Source organism: Dicentrarchus labrax, unplaced genomic scaffold, assembly GCF_905237075.1.
Source record: "Dicentrarchus labrax unplaced genomic scaffold, dlabrax2021, whole genome shotgun sequence".
Lineage (NCBI taxonomy): Eukaryota > Metazoa > Chordata > Actinopteri > Moronidae > Dicentrarchus > Dicentrarchus labrax.
Window position 1 is genome coordinate 17,381,291 of NW_026136713.1, and position 22,420 is coordinate 17,403,710.

At 40.6% G+C, this 22,420-nt stretch overlaps 2 protein-coding genes across 2 annotated transcripts in view; both read right to left on the reverse strand.

Annotated features, from left to right (window-relative positions):
• Positions 1 to 313: 313 nt before the first annotated feature.
• sting1 (stimulator of interferon response cGAMP interactor 1) lies at positions 314 to 7,946 on the reverse strand. Its single transcript, XM_051419562.1, has 7 exons — positions 7,791 to 7,946; positions 6,590 to 6,816; positions 6,194 to 6,386; positions 4,616 to 4,724; positions 3,812 to 4,050; positions 1,181 to 1,367; positions 314 to 774 (listed from the first exon to the last, which is right to left on the reverse strand). Exons 2-7 carry the CDS (start codon positions 6,814 to 6,816, stop codon positions 500 to 502), a joined length of 1,230 nt encoding a protein of 409 aa, XP_051275522.1. The 5' UTR covers positions 7,791 to 7,946; the 3' UTR covers positions 314 to 499.
• A 1,925-nt stretch (positions 7,947 to 9,871) lies between these two features.
• The window catches only part of ppp3cb (protein phosphatase 3, catalytic subunit, beta isozyme), a 36,254-nt gene continuing 23,705 nt past the window's right edge, over positions 9,872 to 22,420 (reverse strand). The window contains 8 exon segments of the mRNA XM_051419561.1: positions 9,872 to 12,326; positions 15,053 to 15,100; positions 16,251 to 16,348; positions 16,592 to 16,676; positions 16,823 to 16,900; positions 18,893 to 19,018; positions 19,324 to 19,418; positions 21,400 to 21,477. Coding sequence (XP_051275521.1) covers positions 12,148 to 12,326; positions 15,053 to 15,100; positions 16,251 to 16,348; positions 16,592 to 16,676; positions 16,823 to 16,900; positions 18,893 to 19,018; positions 19,324 to 19,418; positions 21,400 to 21,477 — 787 coding nt within the window. The 3' untranslated portion in view covers positions 9,872 to 12,147.

The window sequence follows — 22,420 nt, forward strand, 5'->3', positions numbered from 1 at the left end:
CAGAAGATCATGTCCTGTTCTTCAAACAATACAAGCTGTTCAGGGTGTTTCCACTCTGTACATACAGTCTTAGTGTTAGCGCTGTAGCCTGATTTATGCATCAGTCTATACCCAGAGCGAGGTATAAAAATAGGTCATATTCAGTTTTGTTTTGATGGCTTTAACAATTGAAGTTAATTTTTACCATGATAATAATATAATGTGTTACAGTGTTCTCTCCTCCCATCACTGGTCAGCAAGCTTCTCCATAGTCTCATCTGTCTCTCACCAAACCATTAAATGTATAAAGGGGTCAAATAAAACACAACTCATCTTCAAAGCACATGTTTGCATTTATTTAAAGAGGAGACCATATATTTTAATTGCTATTATTTTTCAGTTTGCTATATAAAAAAGACTCAAGATAGAACAGGAATGGGGTGATGAAGTGTGTGTGTGTGTGTGTGTGTGTGTGTGTGTGTGTGTGTGTGTGTGTGTGTGTGTGTGTGTGTGTGTGTGTTTATATTCTTCCTGGATAAATGTCCGTGTTCTCAACGGGTTCCCTTAGAGGTTGAGGTCTCTCCAGGCTGAACATGAGCGTGGGCTCCCTGCTCATTGGCTCAGGGTTGTGCCACTCACCGTTCATGGGCGGTGCACTTGGTGGGGCACTTAAACTACTGTCGAACTGTTGTCCCATCTCCTGCTGAGGGGGGAGGAAGAACTCCTCTTTCTCCTGCTGCTGCAGGTGTCTGAGGAGGGCCTTGGACAGGAAGTTAGGGTCGTCCTCATGCTCATCTAGAAGAAGAACAAGACATTGTTGTTTGCTCACTGCTTTTTTAGAAGTTTATCCTTGAAGTGAAGAGAGTAATAATCTAATATCTTTGTTAAAATCACATAATAGAGTATTTATGTTAAGAGTTCTTACTGCCAATACAGAGATAGAAAGATCACATAAGGCCATAGATAAGTTATCCACACTGATACTCTGACCTTTATTTCAGTTACGCACTGTGCAGCATAAGTAATAAGCACATAAATTGCAAAAGAATCCATAAATACACAAATCCTGATTGTCCATCCTTGTGGGGAAGCGGATAAGCTAAAAGCTGAAATCCCCCTAAAAGCAGTCTGACTCATCACTGCGAGGTTCGTATAAAGTTTACTCACACACACACAGACACACAATTGACTGTCTTCCTACCATTGAGCAGAATGAGTCTGTAGCGGTTGCGACACTCCAGCGAATGCTCCAGTATGTCCTGCAGGGTCCTGTAGAAGAGCAGAACCTGCTGTCTGCGCTCAGGTTCCCCGAAACCAGCACTAGTCTCCTGGGACATGCTGTAAAGTGTCAGAAGAGGTGTGGCGTACTCCACCACACATTCATGGGCCTGTTCAAATACACACACACACACACACACACACACACACACACACACACACACACACACACACACACACACATACACACACACACACACACACACACACACACACACACACATGCACACATATGTTAACAAAACAGACGCCCAGAGGTGGACACATTAAATGGACAAATAATCCTTTAAAAGCTTGTGGATGTCTGGTACCAGAAATGTTTGTTTACCACATTTTACAGGTAGATGGTGCTGTTACTGTGTTTTACTAAATGACTTCTCCACTGGTAAATTCACAGGTTTAACCGGGAGGTGGTACTCATGCTGTGCTATGGAAGGGAAACATCATGCTGCTAGTATTTTATTTTTGTATCTCGAAGTGCAAATGATCTGTGTTGAAAGGGCATCACAAGTCTCAGTTTTCATTTTATAGTCTCAAAATATGTGTAAGATAAGATAGAAAGTATTTCATGGTGTAATGTTTCGAGTATCACTGAATTCTAATTAGTAAATCTACCAGTAAAGTTATCAGTCTCAACAGTACAGCAGTCCGTTTTCAGTCCAGTCACTCATTTGAACATCTGGCTCAAACCATTTTTCTACTCTGTAATCTGTACAATCTGTAAAATAAAAAAATAGCAATACAACAATATAAAATATTTCACGATAAGTAAAAGTCTTTCAGTCATAAGTTATATTAGCAACATGTTTACTTAAAGCAATATTATGTAACTTTTGCTAAGCAGTCATTATATAAATTTACTGCAACGCTAACATAAGCAGAGGAAAGTTGTCAATAAAATGACTCATTAACATCTATGAACGCAGTAATATCTGTTGGAGTTTGCTATCATTAGTCACCATAAGCTACCGGATGTGATTTAAATAAATTCAGCAAGGAGTTTTTAACTGGTTATGAAACAGTATGTATATAATATAACACTGATGCCTCTACATGACAATAAAGAAACAAGACCATCAGCTAGAAGTTTGGCTATTTCTGTATTATTATTCTTAATGCCTGAATTCAGTCAGAATTATTCTTGAAATCAATGAAACACAGTGGTGGAAACACTACTACTTTTTATCCACAGGGGCCACCAGAATCGACAAAAAACAAGTTCCTTGTTGCAGCTTTAAGTAAATGGCTGTCAGATTAATTTAAAATGAAAACAAGCATTAGTTGCAGCACCTACAGTCAATTATAAGAGCGTTGCATGTTTTGTATGTAAACTCCTAATCTGCAACCATAGCTGTCAGATAAATATAGTGAAGTAAAAATACAACATTTCCATCTGGAATGTATTGGAGCATAAGTATAAAGTACCTCAAAATTGTATTTAAGTACAGTGCTGAGGTAAATGTCAAAAGCAAAACATTCTTCATCACTTCGCCACACATTCACACTCACTGTAACTGTAAAATGCAGCCATAGCATCCTTCTGGTATTCACTTTGATATAAAAGGTGGTTATTTCTGGTCTCACACGAAACCCAGGTTGCTTTCAAGCTGTTTAAACTTCCGTTCCTTCGACTAAACTACAGAGGTGTTTTTGAGTACAATGATTTGCTACATCAAACATATTGAATATAGAGCACACTGAAGTGCTGTCTTGAAATACTTAAAAAAATACATACAGACAGCCCCTCGAGTCTGTCACTTTACTGTGACTCTCTTTCTCTCTCTCTCTCTCTGTCGCATTTTAGCTGTGCAGTCTTTACAAATCTGATGAAAGGAGAAAATGTCAGCACACTAAGTCTTTCAACTCACACTGGCAATAAGAAGACCGACGCTGGGTTGAATCACAGCACATGTAGCTCACTGGCATTCAAGCTGCAGGTTGTCTGATTACCTTATTTAATGTTGGCTGAATAATTTTTCGGTGCACCAGAGTATACCAATAATCTGCTACTGATTATCTGCTTCAAATGTGATTGGCAACGTCATCAGTTTGCAATCCAGTGTAAGATCTATAACTTCTAAGGTAGACTGGAGAACTGTCTATGGTGTTTCCTTGCCCTTTGCCCAATGCATGCTGGGAAAATGTGTTAGCCCCCTTTAAAAAAAGTACCAAATGGATGGAGGCAATAGAGCTATTTACTATTACTATTAGTTACTATTATGTGAATATTGCATCAGAGATGAGTTTTGCTGATATTCTCTGTTTGAATAATGCATTTTTTTTTTATTCATACATACTTAATAGACTTTTCTTCTGTTAGTTTATATCTAAACTTTAGAAAATTCAACACCTGTGGAACTACTTCAGTGTTTGTGTTCTTACTTTCTAGATTCTGGTATAATGTAAATCAATGGTTCCCCAACCTAGGGGTCCCGACCGCCACTAGAGGTCGCCAAAGCTTCAAGGGAGGTCGCGAGGCCTTGTTGATTTAAAGGGGTATAAGAAAACTTATATAAACTAATAGAACCACAGTTATTTTACATTCCCGGCCTACTTTCTTTTGCTCGTCCAGTACTCTGTAGACGCTGTGCTTGTAGACCCGCCCCCGGACTCCTGCCCTGTCGATCTCATTGTTGGGAAGGTTGTCAAAGAAACTGATCCTGTCGTCCTCGTCCTCCAGCTTGTGAGAAATGTTGGCGTTGAGGGGTACAAGGATGAGGAGCTTCCTGGAGCCACGACCCAATTTGCTGGCCTGATGGGTGGCACTAAACGCTGCAATGGATTCCTCCAAACCTGAACGGACACCAGCACATTCTTTATCCAGTGGAAAGCGCAATAGTATGGCCCTATAAACCACAACGGACAAACAATACAGCTCACCAAAGATTTATATTTGATGAGGGTTTAGCAGCTAAGAGGCTATCTTAAAAATAGTATATGCAACCGACCGATGTTGGAGTTTTTTACCAGTTGATGCCGATATTCAGAGTTACCAATGTACAAGTTACCAAACTAACTTTTTCTCCACCTTCCCAAAACTCACAAGAGCACTAACATCGTTCCACAGCAGCCACACTGACAAGGCTGCCAGCAGATGTGTCTTTTATTTATCGGCCTTGTGAGCATAATATATATATATATATATATATATATATATATATATATTTATAATAATCGGCTCGATTACTGTCTATCACTAAATTAAATTGAATATATTATACAAGTAAAGCTTTAAATGATTGTGGTAAAATCTGAAATAAAAGGTGGACAAACAAAATGGACATGGTGTGTGTGTGTGTGTGTGTGTGTGTGTGTGTGTGTGTGTGTGTGTGTGTGTGTGTGTTTTGCCATTACTGACGTGGAAGCACCAGTCGCAGGTAGCCCAGGTAGAAGGACCAGGCGAGGCCGTGGGCCACGTTCATCTTCCTCCCCTCGCAGATGTCTGACACCTCCACCTCTGATGGACCCTGCACACCGACCATAGAAACAGCCAAAAGGATGTCAAAACTCCTCACCTCTGCTCAGGAGCCGCCTGGCAAAAGTAAAGGGCATCCCTGCACCCAAGCTGCCCTTTACATTGTAGGACGAATATATTTTTAGATATAATTCAGTGCAAAAGAAGGGGATGGAGACAGCTGCACCCAAGTTTGAGTTGCATTTGAATCTATAATGCTGCAAGTTTCTATATAAGGAGTCTGAGGGAACTGTGAGCTTTGTTCAGAACTATACAGAAATTCTTTGAGGACAGAGTGAGTGCTGTGGTCATTGTTGCTGATGGAGACATATTTTGAGCCTTTAACTCCGGAAATGCCACATCAATTACAATCAACTGATGCTTCAGGAAGTGTCCTTACATAGGGACTGTTCTGTCTCAAGTGTATCGCTCTTATACTAAAATAGATCTATTATTTTTCACTTCTACTATGGCGCTCTGAGCTGTAAAAGTATAGAAATGTCTTAAATGACGACCTTGCTTATAAAAGCAACGATTTAAATCAATCAAGATTGTGAAAAGAGTGAGAGAGATTCCTTCTGCACAGTTTTTTCCTGTTTTCCAGGACAGGAGGTGCATCTAACTTTTACTTGTAACGGCATTGTTTTAAAATACGTAATAATAAAAAAGACATGTTATCTCAAGTTCACACAAAAAATCTTAGTTATCTTGATGTAGACCTGTTATCACAGGAAAATCAAAGGTCATTTCCTCTTACTACTTATCCATGTCAACCATTGGTTCAACATAATGGAAAATGAATGGAGGAATGACTCATTTCCACACTGAATCTGGACCTTGCAGTGATCTTTGAGCTCATTTAATAAATCAATCTTCTCCTGATATATTTTGTTAGCATTGCTTCACATTGCCAGAAAATTGACATCTTAAATTAACTCTCAGGTATACATTCTGATTCAGGTCAGGTCATGAAACTGATCTTTAAGGCTGAAATCAGGAGTGATCGAATGAACCAGACACTCAGTTCCAAGTTCTCCATAATGATCCCTCAATAAAGTTTTCAATTGTGATAACTGTCTTGAGATAACAGCCTTGAGAAATGATTGCAAGGACAACCGTTCTTGGCGTCCCTACTGTCTTGCCAGCCGCCCTAATGTGTTACTAGTTGAGTGTTTTCAGTACATTTACAAACAAATCTTTCACATTGAATCTTTAAACTGAATACTGAATCAACAGTCACTGAAATACGTTTTATTTAGCATACTCTGTTAGTCCTTACCAAGGATAATGGCAGAGTTACATAAAGAGATGTCTACAGGCTCATTTAAAGCGCTGTACTTGTGTTTTTATGTGTTGGCAGTATAAAACTTGGTAATATAGCTGGACCCTAACCCTTTAAGAAGGCATACATATATTGTTCACACTTTTTTGTGTTTGTACCGCAGTGGAAAACAATGACAGCGGTATTTGTGTGGACCTCACCAGGACTCCGAGGCTTTTTAACAGCGCGTAAAGAACCGAGGTCAGGAAGAGGAGTTTCCAGCACTGGCCTTCGTGTGGCAGAGGATGTCCGGCCAGGTAGAGCAGAAGGCCTGCCATCGCTGCAGCCAGAAGGGTCTTTCCCCCTAAACCACAGGCTGGAAGCACGTGGCTCAGCAGCCCTCGGCCTCGGTACCTAATGAAAACAGAACAAAGGACAGAAGGTTGCCAGCTATTATTGGTGTAGACATACAGTTACTGAGACCGACCTCTAATACAGCTTTATTCTGAGGGTTTGGCAGCAAAGAGTTTGTCATTCAAACTGAACAACAAATATTAAACTCCTAAAAGCTCTAACTATAATAAATTTCTTTTTTTAAACCACAACTTTTCTCTCACCTTGTGTTTGAATGGTACAGCATCTCCTCCGCTAGCAGACAGACCCCATGCAGAAGAGGGCCAAGGGTTAGGGTGAGTATCACCATGCCAACCCAGCCAAATAACCTTTCAGGAGACAAAAACAGGACAACCCCCATCGTTACGGCAAACAGCGCCGCAGCACACGCCTTAGGCAAAGCCCCACGAGGCCGAGGGATGAGAGCTTCCTGATCTTGGTGGCATTGCATCTGTAAGCAGACAGGCACCCGGTGTCAGAGAGAGCTTTTATAAAGAAAACATATGTATCAGTCTCTCTTTGTAAACCTAATTTCATTCATTCTCATCAGACGACAGACAAAACATTTGATAACAACCACCAATTAGCTTTTTACAACCTCGACAGACATCACCATCACCAGCTGTCATAGACTGTGAGAGCGTGTATCTGGCAACAAACATTACAGTCAATAAATACAAACGCCAAAAGTGTGGGGTTAGATTTGTTAGGTGTAGGTAATGAGCCTTTCAAGTGTACATTTATTCTGAATTGAACAGGTTTCTCTGCTCTCTGCAGGCTGAAACTTGATCTGTTGCACGCCTGGCTCGGTGTTCACATGCCGTCTTTAGTAGATGTGTGTTTTCTGCCCACGTCCCAACACGATTACATCAGTTCCACAAAGTAGTATTCCAGTACAAACCACAGATCATCCATTATTAAGTAAAACATTAAGAGGCACATACTGTACACTTGTTGGCATTAACTATATTTGATATAGATAAAGACACTTTAATATGGAGACATAAGCTTCCAAGACAACACAAGCTGATCTCTGTAAGTGATGCTCATTCCAGTGTGAACGGGAGGACTAATCTAGCAGGGGACAGTCTAAGTGGGAAGAGGATACTTACACATAAAATAATTGTTTAAAAAAAAGCTTTATACTTAAAAAAAAAAGTATAAAAGTCAGAAAGAAGAAACAGACATACTCATTGTGTCCTTAAAGCTGAAAGGACACAGCTGAACATTTTGATACATGAATGGTTTCTGTAGGTGAAAATATGGAGAAGTGGTTGCAAAGCAAGACAAAAATAAACATTTGAAGAACAATAATTGCTGACTCAGCATTTTTTAAGAATAAGTATGGCAAATATTAACCAGTGTGCTAGTGTGCACTGCACATTGTGAACTAGACTAGAGAAAGAAATGTATGTGAGGACTCACCTTTTTGTTAGCTGTGATCCAAATGAAAGAGATTTCCTCACTCTTCTGCTCTCCTTTCTGCCTCTCTTCTCCTCCTCCTCCTCCTCCTCTCTCCGCCCCTTCAGTCACATCCAACACTTTCAGTTTCGATTATGGTTAAATAAACTTCCTGCCTGCAAGAGTTACCGGAAAACCGAGGCAAGCAGAGGCCAAGAAGCAGGGAGAGCAATGGGAGAGGGAGGGGTCAGGGAGGTTCCCACTATTAAGCTATAAATGTTTTATAATGATTGCTGACCAACTGTGTTATTGGATGGATCTTTGGTCATAGATCATAGAAACTCTACAGGAGGGATGAAACATCAGCCAATCCCATGGGTGTTCAGTTGGGTTGAGATCCACTGATTGTTAAGGCCTTAGCGTGTGACTTTTTTTTTTAGTAGTTAACAGTGGCAGTTGGTGGGATACATGTTGTTGTTGTTTTTTGTCTTTTATTGCCTTTAATTGGTGTTGATAGTTAAGTGTGACAGGAAATGGGGGTCTGAATCCATGAACCGCTGCATGAGGGTCTCGGTACATGGGGCACCAGCTCCAACTGAGCTACCAGCCCCCCCAAGTTATTTTTGTGATTTAATGGTATATCTTTCTGAACACTGGGGGTAAGAATTTACATTATACTGTACTATAATATTACACACCCGTTTTTAATCTAACACATTAAAATAAAATATTTTTGTATTCTTCCCCATAATTTATGTTTTTTTGTTTGGTGGCTTATCACAAATGTTACTCTATATGTTTGTTTTATGGGAGTGTCTTCTTAACAAAAGAGAAAGTGACTCTTCTTTCCGGTAAATAATTTTATTATTATGAATACATAGCCTCTGGATGAAGCAGTATGTTTGACTCTCTTACATTACTGGACTGTACAGACAGTGAAAAGTTAAAATGTTTTGTTCGTTTTGTTTCAGCCACATTTCCACCTCCTCAATTAGGACACATTTGGTACATGCAGGTGAAGGCAGACAACATTACTAGCGCTGCTTGCATTTTATCATTTAAATTTTTGGTCACAAAGGTGGTTAAAGTGTTGACCTTTTTCACCTTTTTAGACCAAGTAGCAAACATCCATGGTGGGTGGAGTTTTTTGTTCATGATAAACACATGACACTCTTTTCTCTTTGCCAGTGTCGTCAACAAAATATGTTCCAGTGTTAATTACACTAGAGAATTATTGTGTTAATTACACTAGAGAATTATTGTGTTAATTACACTAGAGTAGATTTACTTAGAAACATTTGCACACGCCAGGTCCACTGCATCTCGTGGATACCCTCTCGGAAACTGAAACTGGAAACGTTCACAAGAAAATCTTTATTTTAAGAAAGATTGAGTATTGTAAAAGAGTATTTCTGTTTGTGCGTTTGGTGAAGAGCATGATGTAAATATTTCTTCCATTATGGATTAATCATGTATCCAAAAGGCTAATCAGTGGCTGTCACAATCTCTATCAAATTCAACTGAATCAATGTAATTGTTGGGGCAGTGTGAAAAAGCCTGGCGATCACATTTAGATCCATTCTAAATCAGAAATATGTGAATATATCTTTTTAAAATAGAAATTAGTTCATTTTAAAAGCAGGGACCAGGGAGCCCGGACCCCACCTGTTGTGTGGTGGTTCAACATTGCGACCTCCACAGAGTGTCTGTCTGTAGATAAAAATGTCTCATCCTACGGTAACAAACAGTAATTTTACTTTTATCCTAATATCCAACAAAAACACATTTTTATTTTCAGTTGATTATACACTAATGAAAACATCCTACAAATAGATAATCCTAAATGTTACACACTGGACTGGTAATCTATTTGTATACATTTTGTCTTCTTATGTCTAATATCTTCTACTTTCTGTTTGAGCAAAGCACATTCTTCATATTGATTCAATGTGAATCTATATGCTCTGAATCATTCAGATTAGAGACATAACAGGTCCAGTCAGTTAGACAGGATTTGCCTCAGTGTCATCAGGGGTGATTCTTTAGTATTATGGTGTGTGTTTCCACGCTTAGTAGTGAGGGAATAAATGCTCGGTATCCATACCAAAGGTTCATGCATATTTTATTCAAGAGTAAAAAAGTGGATCGTCCCATGGGGCATGCTTACAGTGTTAGTGACTGGGGAGTCAAAACAGAAAGAGAGGAGAGAGACAGAGAGAGAGAGAGAGAGAGAGAGAGAGAGAGAGACACTGTGGAGCAGAGAGAAGAAAGAAAGTAAGAACCGTGGCACAATTTCTATGGCACAGGGTCTCCCAGGGGGGTTCACCTCTCCCAAAGAAGCACAACAAGATCAACCAAGGAGCAACGCAACATGAAGAGCAACCAGCAGAGAGAGAGAGCTTAAATATTAAGAATAATGTCCATAATAAATAGAATCATAATAATCATAGAATCATAAATATCATCAAATAACAAGAGGAATCATCAAGAATTATGATCAGAGAGAGTACACTTTTTTTCCTTTAAATTGTGACGGCAACACACCGGCTCTTCTGTTAAAATGTGTCTGGCTGCTTTTTGCTTTGAACAGCGCAAATTTTAACCATGCAATCATGCTTTTGGCTGCCTGAATGCCTGTGCCTCTGTATATAGTATGGTCATTCATCAATGCTAGTTTAATATTTGTTAATCGTTATTCATATTTATCATTAAAAACAACTCCTGTACATCAACAAAGAAGAGAGGAGAGAACGTGGACTTGATACTTTGAATAGAAGCGTACTGTCATTCTGTACAGCGTCGAAAGAAACCAGAAACACAGGTTGTGAAAAAGAAAAAGAGAAAAAAAAAGAAAACATGAAAAAATAAAATAATATAACACAAAATGAATACAAAAATTAAATAAAATTAACATTATGTACAAAATAAATTATTCATTATTCCTCAGTTCATTTATATTAGCCAGAAAAACAAAAAGAAAAAAAAGATTCCTACCATAGTGAAACACAGAGCACAAATATAATCTTCACATTATTATCAAAGAACTTAACTTTGCATGCACTGATGCGTTAATATAAATGCTTTACAAAGACCTTTTCTTCTGACTTCTTCTTGTTGTCTTGGCTGCTGCCTTAACTGGAAGAGTCTGTTTCCTCTGTGAAATATCATTTCCTGCTTTTTAGGCCGGCGATTCCCGGCCATCACTGCTGTTTGGTAGCAGACAGCAACACAGGAGGAAAGGAGGATGTAGAAAGAGAATGAATAGAGTATGACTTCACATTTCAACTTCCCCCCGGCTCCCTCGCTTACATAAAGCATCCTACTTCCGCTATACTGCATCTTGCATCTTGTGACCGTATGCATCAGGTGTGCAATAAAACCTCTCTATGTAACCTATTTACACGTAACAGGTAGGGAGAAACACTTGCTTCAAATCTGATCCGGGAACCAGTTTCAAGCCTTTCCCGAGAGCTAACTGGCCTGGGACCAGAGTTTTTTTTTGGGGGGGGAATGTAGTGCTACAAAAGCAAACGGGAATCCTCCTCCCGAGAAGAAAAGGACAGCGAGGGCTCAGATTAGACTGCAGCTGAGATTAACTCCACACATCTCTCGGCAACAGATAAACCACCACACCACACGTCGAAAATGTTCTCGCTGTTGCCGGGCTGTTGGCGAGATCTGCTCATGTTTGCAAACGAAAACACATTTTCAAATATAACCGCACGGACATTTACATGTTGAAGCATGTGCACGCACGCAGGCAGGCATATCCACAACCTTATAAAACCAACCAAGTTTGGTTCCACTTCCTGTTTTGGGATGCAAACAGGAAAAAGAAGCATACATATCTTTAATGCCCCACCCCCTGATCGCCAACCCCCCCACCCCCGCAGAAACTTGACCCCGCCAACACAACACACACCATCGACACAGCCACGTCATGCTGACACTGTCAACCCACTGGTGATCCCCAACATACACGGTGAACAGCAGCTCCTCCTGTTTTGCATGGGGAGTGTTTTTATAGTTTCTTTCCTGTTGTTGTGCAGGTACATGGAAGTTGTAGTTCTCTAAATAGGACCGATCAGTTCAGTGAAGAGACTCAGCCTTTGGTGGTTAAGTCCAGGTACGCTCATGCCTTTACATACAGCAGAGGGCAACGGGAGAGGGGTAGGTAATCATGTGTGTGTGTGTGTGTGTGTGTGATTTGCATGTGTGTGTGTGTGTGATGTAGCCTATTCAGTGTATGAAATACTGTGTCTGTGTATGTGATGTATTCTTGTGTGTATATATGTATATATGTACACGATTCTATAAATATGGTACCATATCAGAGTTGTAACTGCAGGTATGTGTCTGGGCATGTGGGAGTGTATGTCCATCACTGTATATTGCTGTTGCTGTCGGTCCCATTGGGCTCTCCCATGTTCATGCGGCCCATCGACAGCCCCACACTGTTGACGGCGTCACGTCGCGGAGGCATCCTCTCGTTGATCCGGTCCAGACCTTTGGCCTCCTCGAAACTGCTGATCCGATGCTGCGGGGAGAAGCCTCGGATGGCTGAGGGGACAGGCACGCACCCACACGCACGCAGACACGCACACACATACATATATGCACACAGGGTTAATATTTAACAAGACATTTTTGCAGAATCTTGTGTATCCAAAACCTTGGGAGCTTCAGATGGACATATTCAGAGCACTGAAATGGATTGAAATTCCAAGCCATATTTAAGATATGTGAACACGCATTACCAAAGCATTCAGTTTGACTTAATTCACCTTTTAAATGTTTTCATTTGAACACACCAATTTTCAATAGATTTGACCCTGATTGTGCTCCCTTTAACAGAAGGTCATTTTTGGGTTTGGATAGACATGATTCTGTCATATGTGCATATATAAAAGGTTCTTACACCAATATCCACACACATCAGCCATTGATCATCTGTTGTCTGAATGCTGAACTAGGATTAGTTTGACCTCGTGGCTCACAGTGAGTGTAACAGTCAGTGCGACCTGGCCGTTGATCCTAGATCAGTAGTCTGAGACACCTGGTAGATAAGCCATTATGAGACACAGAGTATGGAACAAAGCACAGCTGCACAGAAGCGGTCGCTCATAAGTCCTAAAAATGTGTTTCGCATCTGTGAGCAGTTTTTGACAGTCAGCCTTTTGTTTGAAACAATTTCTATTGGTGGTTACCACTTCCCCATAAAATTCTGAAACCTACAAAGGACAAAAGTCAGGTGTCAGGTTTTCCATTTCTCTCAGGTTGCTTGTTTTTAAGTTAATGTCTAAGTTTTTTTTGGGATCATAAACTTTGTCACATTCCTCTTCTAGGTGTGTTCAAAGAATAATATGCTAGTACACTATAAATGATTTCTTAAAGGGGCACTCCACCCATTCTACACATGCAGGTGAGGTTTATCTCAACTTGCACTTGCACACTACAAATGTTGGGTCAGACAAGAATACTGATACCTCTCTCATGTCCGCACAGTAAATTTGAAGGAAGTGCCAGCAGGTTGTTAGCTTAGCTCAGCACATAGACTGGAAACAGGGGGGACACAGATAGCCTGGCAACATCCAAAGTTAAATAATGTACCTCTGAAGCTCACAAATGAACACAGGGTACCATGCTTGTTTGATTTGATTGAGTTGTGGTTTCATGAAGTTATATGCTTGAACATTTAACATGTTTTTAATCTGTCTCTAATCTTGTGAATATATGGAGAGGCTATAATAAAATGCTGGAGTGCCCCTCTAAATTAGACTAGAGATAAAAGCAGATACAGATAACAACTAGGGCTACCACTTGTAATAACATTTGTCAGCTAAATGAATTTTACTGAATTAAGGTTAAACCCTCACGACGTGAAGCTTCGAGATCAGCTGAACTGTGATGAGGACGTCTGTCTGGAGAGGTCTCTGCCACTTTTGAACAACGGCAACTGACATATTACCTTTGCACACATGCCGTTACTCAGAAATATGCCGCTGTCTTACACAGCGGACATCTAATAATCAGCTACAAACTATATTACGAAACAAAGAAGAAAAAAACACAACACAAGAGATACCCATAATTCATTTGCCAAACAAATTATGGACTGTAGTTCATATGAGCTAAAGACAGCACTAAAGGTACAAACACAAAAGACTACAGTCAACTGACGCGTGCACAATAAGAACTAAGCCTGTTTACACATAATATAATACACGTACAAGTACCATGACCACAATCTGTTCAATAGCAGAGCAGAACCTGACAGACCTGTTCAGGCTTCAGCCATTCAGACATGTTTGAATTGTTCCTCCAAATAAAAAATGTGATGAAAAGTGCCAAATATTTCTCTTCTTTGTATTTGAACAATTTTTACGTTTGGAAATGTGGTAACCTTGAGAACACGTATTCTAAACTCAAGGTTAACTTACTTTAGCTTTTCACAGAGATTTCAAACACAGTCAAACTAACCAGTCTTCACATATACAGGTACAGATTCTAGGGCTCATCGCCTGTTATTGTCACGTGACTGAAGTTTTGTACTTAGGTCATGGGATCGTTTGCTGAAGAAGGTTTATGGTCAAAAGCTCAGTGAAAAGCTGTATTGTTTGGGATTGGTTTGTAAAATAAATACAAATACTTCCTTAGCACTTTTCATTGATTTATTTTCATTATCACAGGTGACTCCTGTTCTGCCGTAGCTTGTAGAGAAACAGATTGATTGCATGTTTATTTCAACAGAACTACAGCACCTACTCTACTGAAATATAAAGAAAAGACTAACACACTACAGACTAGGTCTGAATGACCCTGCCAACCTTCACAACACCCACTCCCACCCACAGACCCGCTCTTCTTCTGTGTGTGTGTGTGTGTGTGTGTGTGTGTGTGTGTGTGTGTGTGTGTGTATGTGTGTGTGTGTGTAAGGAAAAATTGTGTTTGATTTGTGGCATATAAATAAATGTTTGTGTGTGTATGAGGGAGGGTGTAGTGTTGTTTCCTGTTTCCCCAGAGAAGGAAAGAGAAAAGTGTGTGTATGTTTTAATGTGGTGATGTCAGCGTGCAGCGGTTTTAGGCTTTGTTGTGAGCGCTGATGTGGTTAGAAGAGCTCAGTGCATCGTGGGTAAGGAAAATCTATGACCATGAGCATGGGTGGCTGAGAGCGCAGCCATGCTGCACACACATACACACACACACACACATACACACACACACACACACACACACACACACACACACACACACACACACACACAGTGAAATGAGTGGAATTTTACCTTCAGCGTCCTTAACTGTCTCGATGGCTTCTATGGCCTCAATGGTAGCTGAAGGATGGGCAGAGAGAAGATAAAGAAGGGAGGACAGGAAGAGAGAGAAGATGACAGAGTCCGAGAGAGAAGATGAAATACAAAGAAAGGAGGAGGAGAAGAAGAAAGGAGTGAAGGCTGAAACATGCTTCTGTGCAGTTCACGTGTAAACCGTGGCTCACCTTGCAAATCTCAGCTAAATGTTGTCAAACACCTGTACGAAAAAGTTTAGCCAGTTTTTGCGTCGGTCCGACATCAAAACAAGACATTTTTTAAAATACTTTAACCGCAAAACACACAGAAAGCAGATCAAAGAGTAAATTACATTATTAATATTTGTGTTACCTTCCTAAGTAGGAGGCGTCATGATGGCTATTGGGCTAAGATGTGCAAACCTCAACTACGCCCGCTTCGAGTCCAGCCCGGGGACTTCAGTTGCAACCCCTACCTAGATTTCCTGTCTGCCTCTTCACTAAACGCTGTGAGTTAAATACAAAAATGCCCCCATAAAAATAAATATATAAATAAAAAAAACTCAAATTCCGGTTTGGTAAATGCAACATAGTCCCCTGTTGTACACATTAAGGTTATATGTGTAATTTACGTTGGCACACAACATAAATTACACATACGAGTGTGCGATACGAGTGTGTATCCATGACGCTTGCAAATTTGCGGACCCAGAGGCATGTTTCAGGCTTTAGTCGTGTGAGGCCCTCAGAGCAGCACTGAGGTTCAGAGGGCACCTGGTGTTAGCAGTAGCTGGTGTTAGCTCACACACACACCTCACACACACACTTCCTCTCCTTTCACTGTCTTTTTGCATTACTGTCCCTTACTTTCTGTCATTCCCTCTCTCTCTCTCTCTCTCTCTCTCTCTCTCTCTCTCTCTCTCACGCACATGCATACAACCAGCAGGCCGTTAGTATCCTCAGCGCCGGTGAGGTGAGGTGGAGAGAGTGAGTCAGTGAGGCAGAAGGATGAGAGGAGAACAATAGCAATAGAGAGGAAGAAGAAGAGGAAAGAGGTAGGAAGGAACCAGAGGATGGTCCAAAGCAGATATTTAAACTGTTTCTGTGTGTACTCGTGTGTGATTTATTTCTGTTTTTGAAGGTGTGTCCAGGGTCCAGTTTGAGAGTGTGTTTGTGCGAGTGTGTGAAACACTCACCGCTCTGCAGGGTTTGTTTGCCCCCAGACAACACTCCGCTGGGCAGCATGCCTGTAGGGGTCAGCCCCTTCAGGGTCAACACGTTCTCACTCTCCTCCCTGAGAGACAGACAGAGACAGTGTGTGTGTGTGTGTGTGAGACAGGTGTGTGTGGATAAAAAGAGAGAGCAGATGTTAAAGAGAGAATTACAGAGAATTACACACTTCCCCTCAATGTGCACCTGCAAACAACACAGAAACATGCTTGTGGGTTAAACCACTGAATGCTGAAAGAGACAATCTGGTGACTAATTTCTGCTTAAGTTAAAGGAAATTTATAGACACACAGTATGTACAACCCACCGTAGAACAGAGAACATTTTAGCCATCTTCCCAATGGCTCGAATCTTGTTTTTGATCACCTCTTTCCTGGCTGCTGCTGCACTGGCTGTAAAAGAATCAAACACAAACTCATTAAAGTGATTTCTTGTGATATCATCATACTAAAATACATGTCAGTTATTTATTTATTCACACATGTGACACATGTTTGAATCACACAGCTTTTCGGTCAGCGTTGAGTGTTACTCTTACCATCGTAGATCTCCTCTCCGTCGTTCATGAGTTCGTCATCAGAGCAGATACTCAGGACGTTGACCAGCATCTCAGTCACTGCAGGACAAACAGACAGACACACACACTCACTTAACCAGGGATATAGGGGGAACCTTGTGTCCTAGGGGTTTAAATGTTAACCGTGAGCCGCAGTGTCCCCGGTTCGCGTGCGTCATCCCCTAACTCTCTCTCCTGTCATAAAAAATGCCTTAAATCTGACTAAACTCTGGTTACCCACAAGTCCTTAATCCTGTAAATAGGGGTTATACACCTTTTTAAGCTGATATCATTGCTATTTTTAGAGAGTATTATAAAGTGGTACTAGAACAATATAAAGTACATAAAAAAGGATCTCCCTTTAAAACTAAGACATTTATAGAGAGATTATCCCTTGTACTGTTTTTACTTTAAACGTGTTTACTGATTGGTGACCATAGTTTAGCTGCTTTACCAAATGCAAACGCTGAAAACAAAATTAATAAATTAAATGAAATAACTTATAGCTTTTACAGAAAGTGAATATCTTAAAATACCATGCAGTGAATTAATATATAGTCACATATATATTGTTGTTACATATACATGCAGTTCCACAAATATGGTTGTGTCAGCCTTTCTGAGCTAGTGATATTGTTTTGTGTGACAATGTATCATCAATGTAATTTTAAGTGGTGTTACACAGATGACTTATTCGTCTAAATTTATATATATGTGTTGAAGATATGTTATGTTTTATATCCGTCATGTGACCAATGATTAAAACATATATGCTTGATTAAGTTGATTGAAGTTGCATTAGCAAATAAGGATGATTGAGCACCATGTAATAAATAGAAGGCTGGTATATTGCATGAACTTTGTACCGAGAAACAGGATGGATAAACAGCAAACTCTCAGCATTGAGTTAGGGTCACGCTAACCGCAGCTTCTTCCTGCAGCCGAAAAACAGGATCTTGAGATATAGGGAGCGCCACACAGTCGTGCAAAATAACTCCATATATGGAATAAATGAGTTCTTAGTTACATGCAAAGGTTAGATAGGGTTAATCAATCTGTGACATACGAAGACTAGATAGTGTTAATCACTCAAAGAACAGGCGTATGGTCTATTGGTATGTAAAGTTTCGGGTTACACCGGGAAGCGTCAGCATGACGTTGGAGTCAGATACAACGAGGAGGGAAGGCGCCTACAGCTGATGGGAAGAAGACGACGCCTTATTGTGACGTTTCTCACGGATGTACTATAACACACTGGGTCAGGGAGAGAGAGGGTCGGACTTTGTGAACTGACACACACTTTGTTGCTTGTCAGAGATACTATAGTCTGGACCCAGAGCTCTGTAAACTTTGCATACTCTACTAGTGTTAAGAATAAAGCTGATTATTGAGTAAACTAAATCTTCTCCTATCGCTTCATTAAAGAGCACGTGAGGCAAAGGGCTAAGAGAGCAGCCCTTCCTCAACAATTTGGTGACCCCGACGTGATGAAGACAGAGAAGTGAGACAACCAAGTTTTTCTTCACAACGGACGAGAGGACTGAGTGACAGCAAAACTTTGCGGATCCGCATAAAAGAAAAGGTAAGCAGAAGCCTGTTATAACAAAATTCTGCGATTGGGCATTGTCAAAACTGTTTTGAAGTCACTTGTGAAACTCGTCCTAGACATAGTTTAAACCAGTATAGTGTGCAACATAGGGCACGCTCCCTTAAGGTATAAAGGGGAAGCTGCTGTGAAAGCGCACGAGCAGATTTGTGGCAGGATAAAAATGGGTCTGTAGAACTGATCTATGATAGCTGCTATTTTATGGTACATTATATTAGATTTAAACCTCCAAATGAAACTGTAACGCAACATATTGAGAGCTAACTTTTTATCTTTTGTGACTCTTTTGTTGCTTCACACTTACACCAGTCTGATCAATCAAAATATTTTCACAAAATCATATCAGCCCCAAAACCTGGATTCATCATTCTGGAGCCCCTTCGCAGCCCGGTGATCCATCTGAGTTGGGGCAAAAATGTCATCCACCAAACCCCCAAATAGCTCACCCTTTTCTCCCACGAAAGGAAGCGACCAGGTGAAGACGTCCATGAAGTTGGGCAGCCAGTAGGGGTGAGGAGAGCAGTTGAACTGACGGATGTTCATCACATTGTTCTCGTACTTCAGCACCGCCGCTGGATACACACACACACACGCACACACACACACACACACACACACACACACACACACACACACACACACACACACACACACACACACACACACACACACACAAATATTAGTTAAAAAATGTTCACTGCACAGTGTGGACATCTGTATAGGTCCTCCACAGATGTTAGTGTTTGTTCCTTTTCAGTCTTGGATGAAGACTAACATTTATTCAGTCTAAAATAATTGCACCGCAGGGCTCACACTTCAGCTTTTCATGTCTGTGTGTGTGTGTGTGTGTGTGTGTTTGTGCATGTGTGTGTCAGACCTTTGTTGTTGTAGACATCCAGGTAGTTTGGAGCAGAGAAGATGGTGATGAGGGAGGGGAAACCTGTAGTCTGACTCTTCCTGTACATACGATACCTGAGGAAAGAGAGACAAACAAGCCGCCCACGTTACAGCTACTCAAATAAAAAATAAAAAAACATGTCAAACCGAGGATTTGCTTCAGAGGTCTTTAAACCAGACAGAGACCGGTTGAGAGTGAGACAGCCACGCATTTAAAAACAAACGAATAAGGAATCTGTGTGGGCAAAATGAGAGGGTAAAGTAAAAGTGCCACTGGGCTGGGTAGTTTGAGTGGAGCTGTCAGCACAAACTTAACATTTAGATTTTAAGGCCCAGATCTTGTGACTATAAAAACAAGTCTGGGTGCAATTAGTTTCATCCATGCAAAGAACATACAGACATTAGACATTTTAATGAACGCAAGCACACAAATTTAATTTGTACCCACAAACAAGAGCACAAGAGCAGCCTCTACTAGCCGGGTCCCTCGAGGATAAAGTAATTACCAAACTCTTCAGTAATCAATCATTTTGCTTATTTATTATAAACAAATACAATCTAGGTGTCCAGCAGAATTGGTTTTCCTGTTAAAGTGATTTTCATATCATCTTATATTATGGCGTTCCCAGTGTTCCAGTGCCGTGTGTAGCTTTGTAAAGGATCTGGGAGCCTGTGTACAAACAAAATATGAAAAATCTGCCAATATGCAATCATCAGTCATCAGTACAACGCCAGTTCTTGATTTGGTTTGGTTAGAGGTATCAAAAGTACACACATTCTTCACTAAAGTAGAGGCACAGATTCAACTACTGGAAAGTATAAAATATAAAATGTGGTCTCTTTTTTCTCTGAAGGACATTTATAACTTCTGTTTCTGTGCAAAACCTGACTGAAACTTTAAATAGGGTCGATGCTCGCCGTGTCTGTCTCGTGTTATTTACACCGGTGATGTTGGGACGGTGTGCAATGATGCAAAAAAAAAAAAAAACATTCAATGATTCTCCTCAAATGCATTGAAATTAAAGTAATAAGCCTGTTCTGAAACTGTAAGGAGTAGAAAATATGGACATTTGTGTAATAATGTAGTAAAACTGTTATATAAATACTCAAGTAATGGTTGTATTTGCACTTCATTATTTTCCACCTCTGGTTTTGGTCTGTGTCTATTTGCAAACCAAAGCTGGCTGTTGTACACTGTGTCTGACCATGAGCCAATCAAATCAAGGCAAGCTAATGGTTCTGTATCAAACAGGCTCCTGATTGGCTGCCTGTTACACTGCTCTACCGCAATGGCACAGACTTTACATTTCATGTACCCAGTATGCACAATACACTACTGTTTCTGCAGTTAGTATATAATAAATCAGCATATTCAGCTGTTTATATTGACAGGACATAATACGATAAATAACACAGTAAATGCACAGTTGTGTAACAAAAGGTCACCTGCAGTTAGACTTCACTAAAATCATTATTTAATCTATACATTAAGCACTATTTACTGGTGGAGAAGTATAATCTACTAAAATTATAATTAATTCTCTACCAGCTTTTGTGCAAGTGCACCAAAAACCCACGGATGATTACCCAGACTGCCCAGCTGCATGACAGACAAAATACTGTTAATGGGTTCACCAAACAGCACAACTCAGAGTAGTGCAGCCTTAATTGCTGCATTATATTTAGAGGATTTACACTAAGATAACAGATGCCTGGAATGGATTTGTGGGTCAGAAAATTGTGTTTCGTCCCCCGCTATTATATTTAGACTAGTAGTGCAAACCTTACATTGCTCTTTGCCTTCCACCATTAGTTAGTTAACCTGAATTGTGTTTAGACTGTTAGTGCTCTCCATCAGACAAACAGACAATGCTAATAACACAGTTTAAGGGTGGCAGAAGGAAAATCGTGGAACTTCTTTTCCTGTAATGTGCCAGTTCCCTGACAAAGAAAAATAACAGCTCAGAACATGAAATGTTAAGGTAAGCCATTAAATTAAATGGGGCTCCCTTTTAAGCCGAGAGAAGGACTGAGCCGCGACAGTCAGTCAGCTTACCCAGCATCCTGTGCTTCATGCGCTCTGATGATTGACAGCAGGTTGTTGGTCTGTAGGAACTCGCACACTGCTGGGTAACTGGGGACAGACAGAGAGACACAGAGAGCGAGAGCATGTAAGTGCATCTGAAGTGAGGCAATGGCAAAAAAACAGACATGGGAAGAAATATCCAAAAAGCTCAAGTAAAAATCCATATTACATAGCAAACAAATCACATGTTGTTATACCAACACTGTTGCTAAACAAAAGCAAAAACTAACAGATGTAAGTATTTAGTGGGAAGTCTAGATGAGTGGGCCTCTTGTACTTTAATGTCATGTCTGACTCAGACCAGCAGGGGGCATCAGTGAGAGTGAGGCAGGCCTAAGCGGGGCTTTTATGGCTGCTCCTTAGTGCTGTGGGAGTATACACTAGTTGGTCGATTGATGCTGTGTCTGCTAAACATAGAAAACCCCTGTGTTCTCCACAGACAACATGCCATAACACCGACTTCTACACGTGAGGAACGCAGCCACGACCACACAAACGCTCCATCTGTCGGCTCCTCCTCTTTACATTCCCCCGATTTTTATTCTTTTATTTTCCATCTCTCATCTTCTTCTACCCCACCACCACCACCACAACCACCACCACCACCACCCTCCTCCTATGTTGCTCTCCCTCTTTCTCTCACTGTATCTTAATATCACTCCATATCTGGCAAGAGTAGCCAGTCGTCATAGCAACAGAACCGTGCAGTCTCCCTGGGGATTGTGGGATATCGTTTCATGCTGAAACGGAACTGTGTGTATGTGTTTGTGAATGTGCCGTGTTTGTGTGTTTGCTAGTACACTGAATTTGTGTGTGTGTGATTGTGTGTGTGTGTGTCAAACTGGCCAAGATTTTTCTGCCTCTTGTACAAATCCCAGTGATTGTTATTGGATCTCGGATGTGGTGTGCAGGAAGCATCTCTCCTTCTCTCTTCTCATCACCAACATCCCAAACCAATAGCCTGGAGTCCACCTAAAACTTATTAAATTCC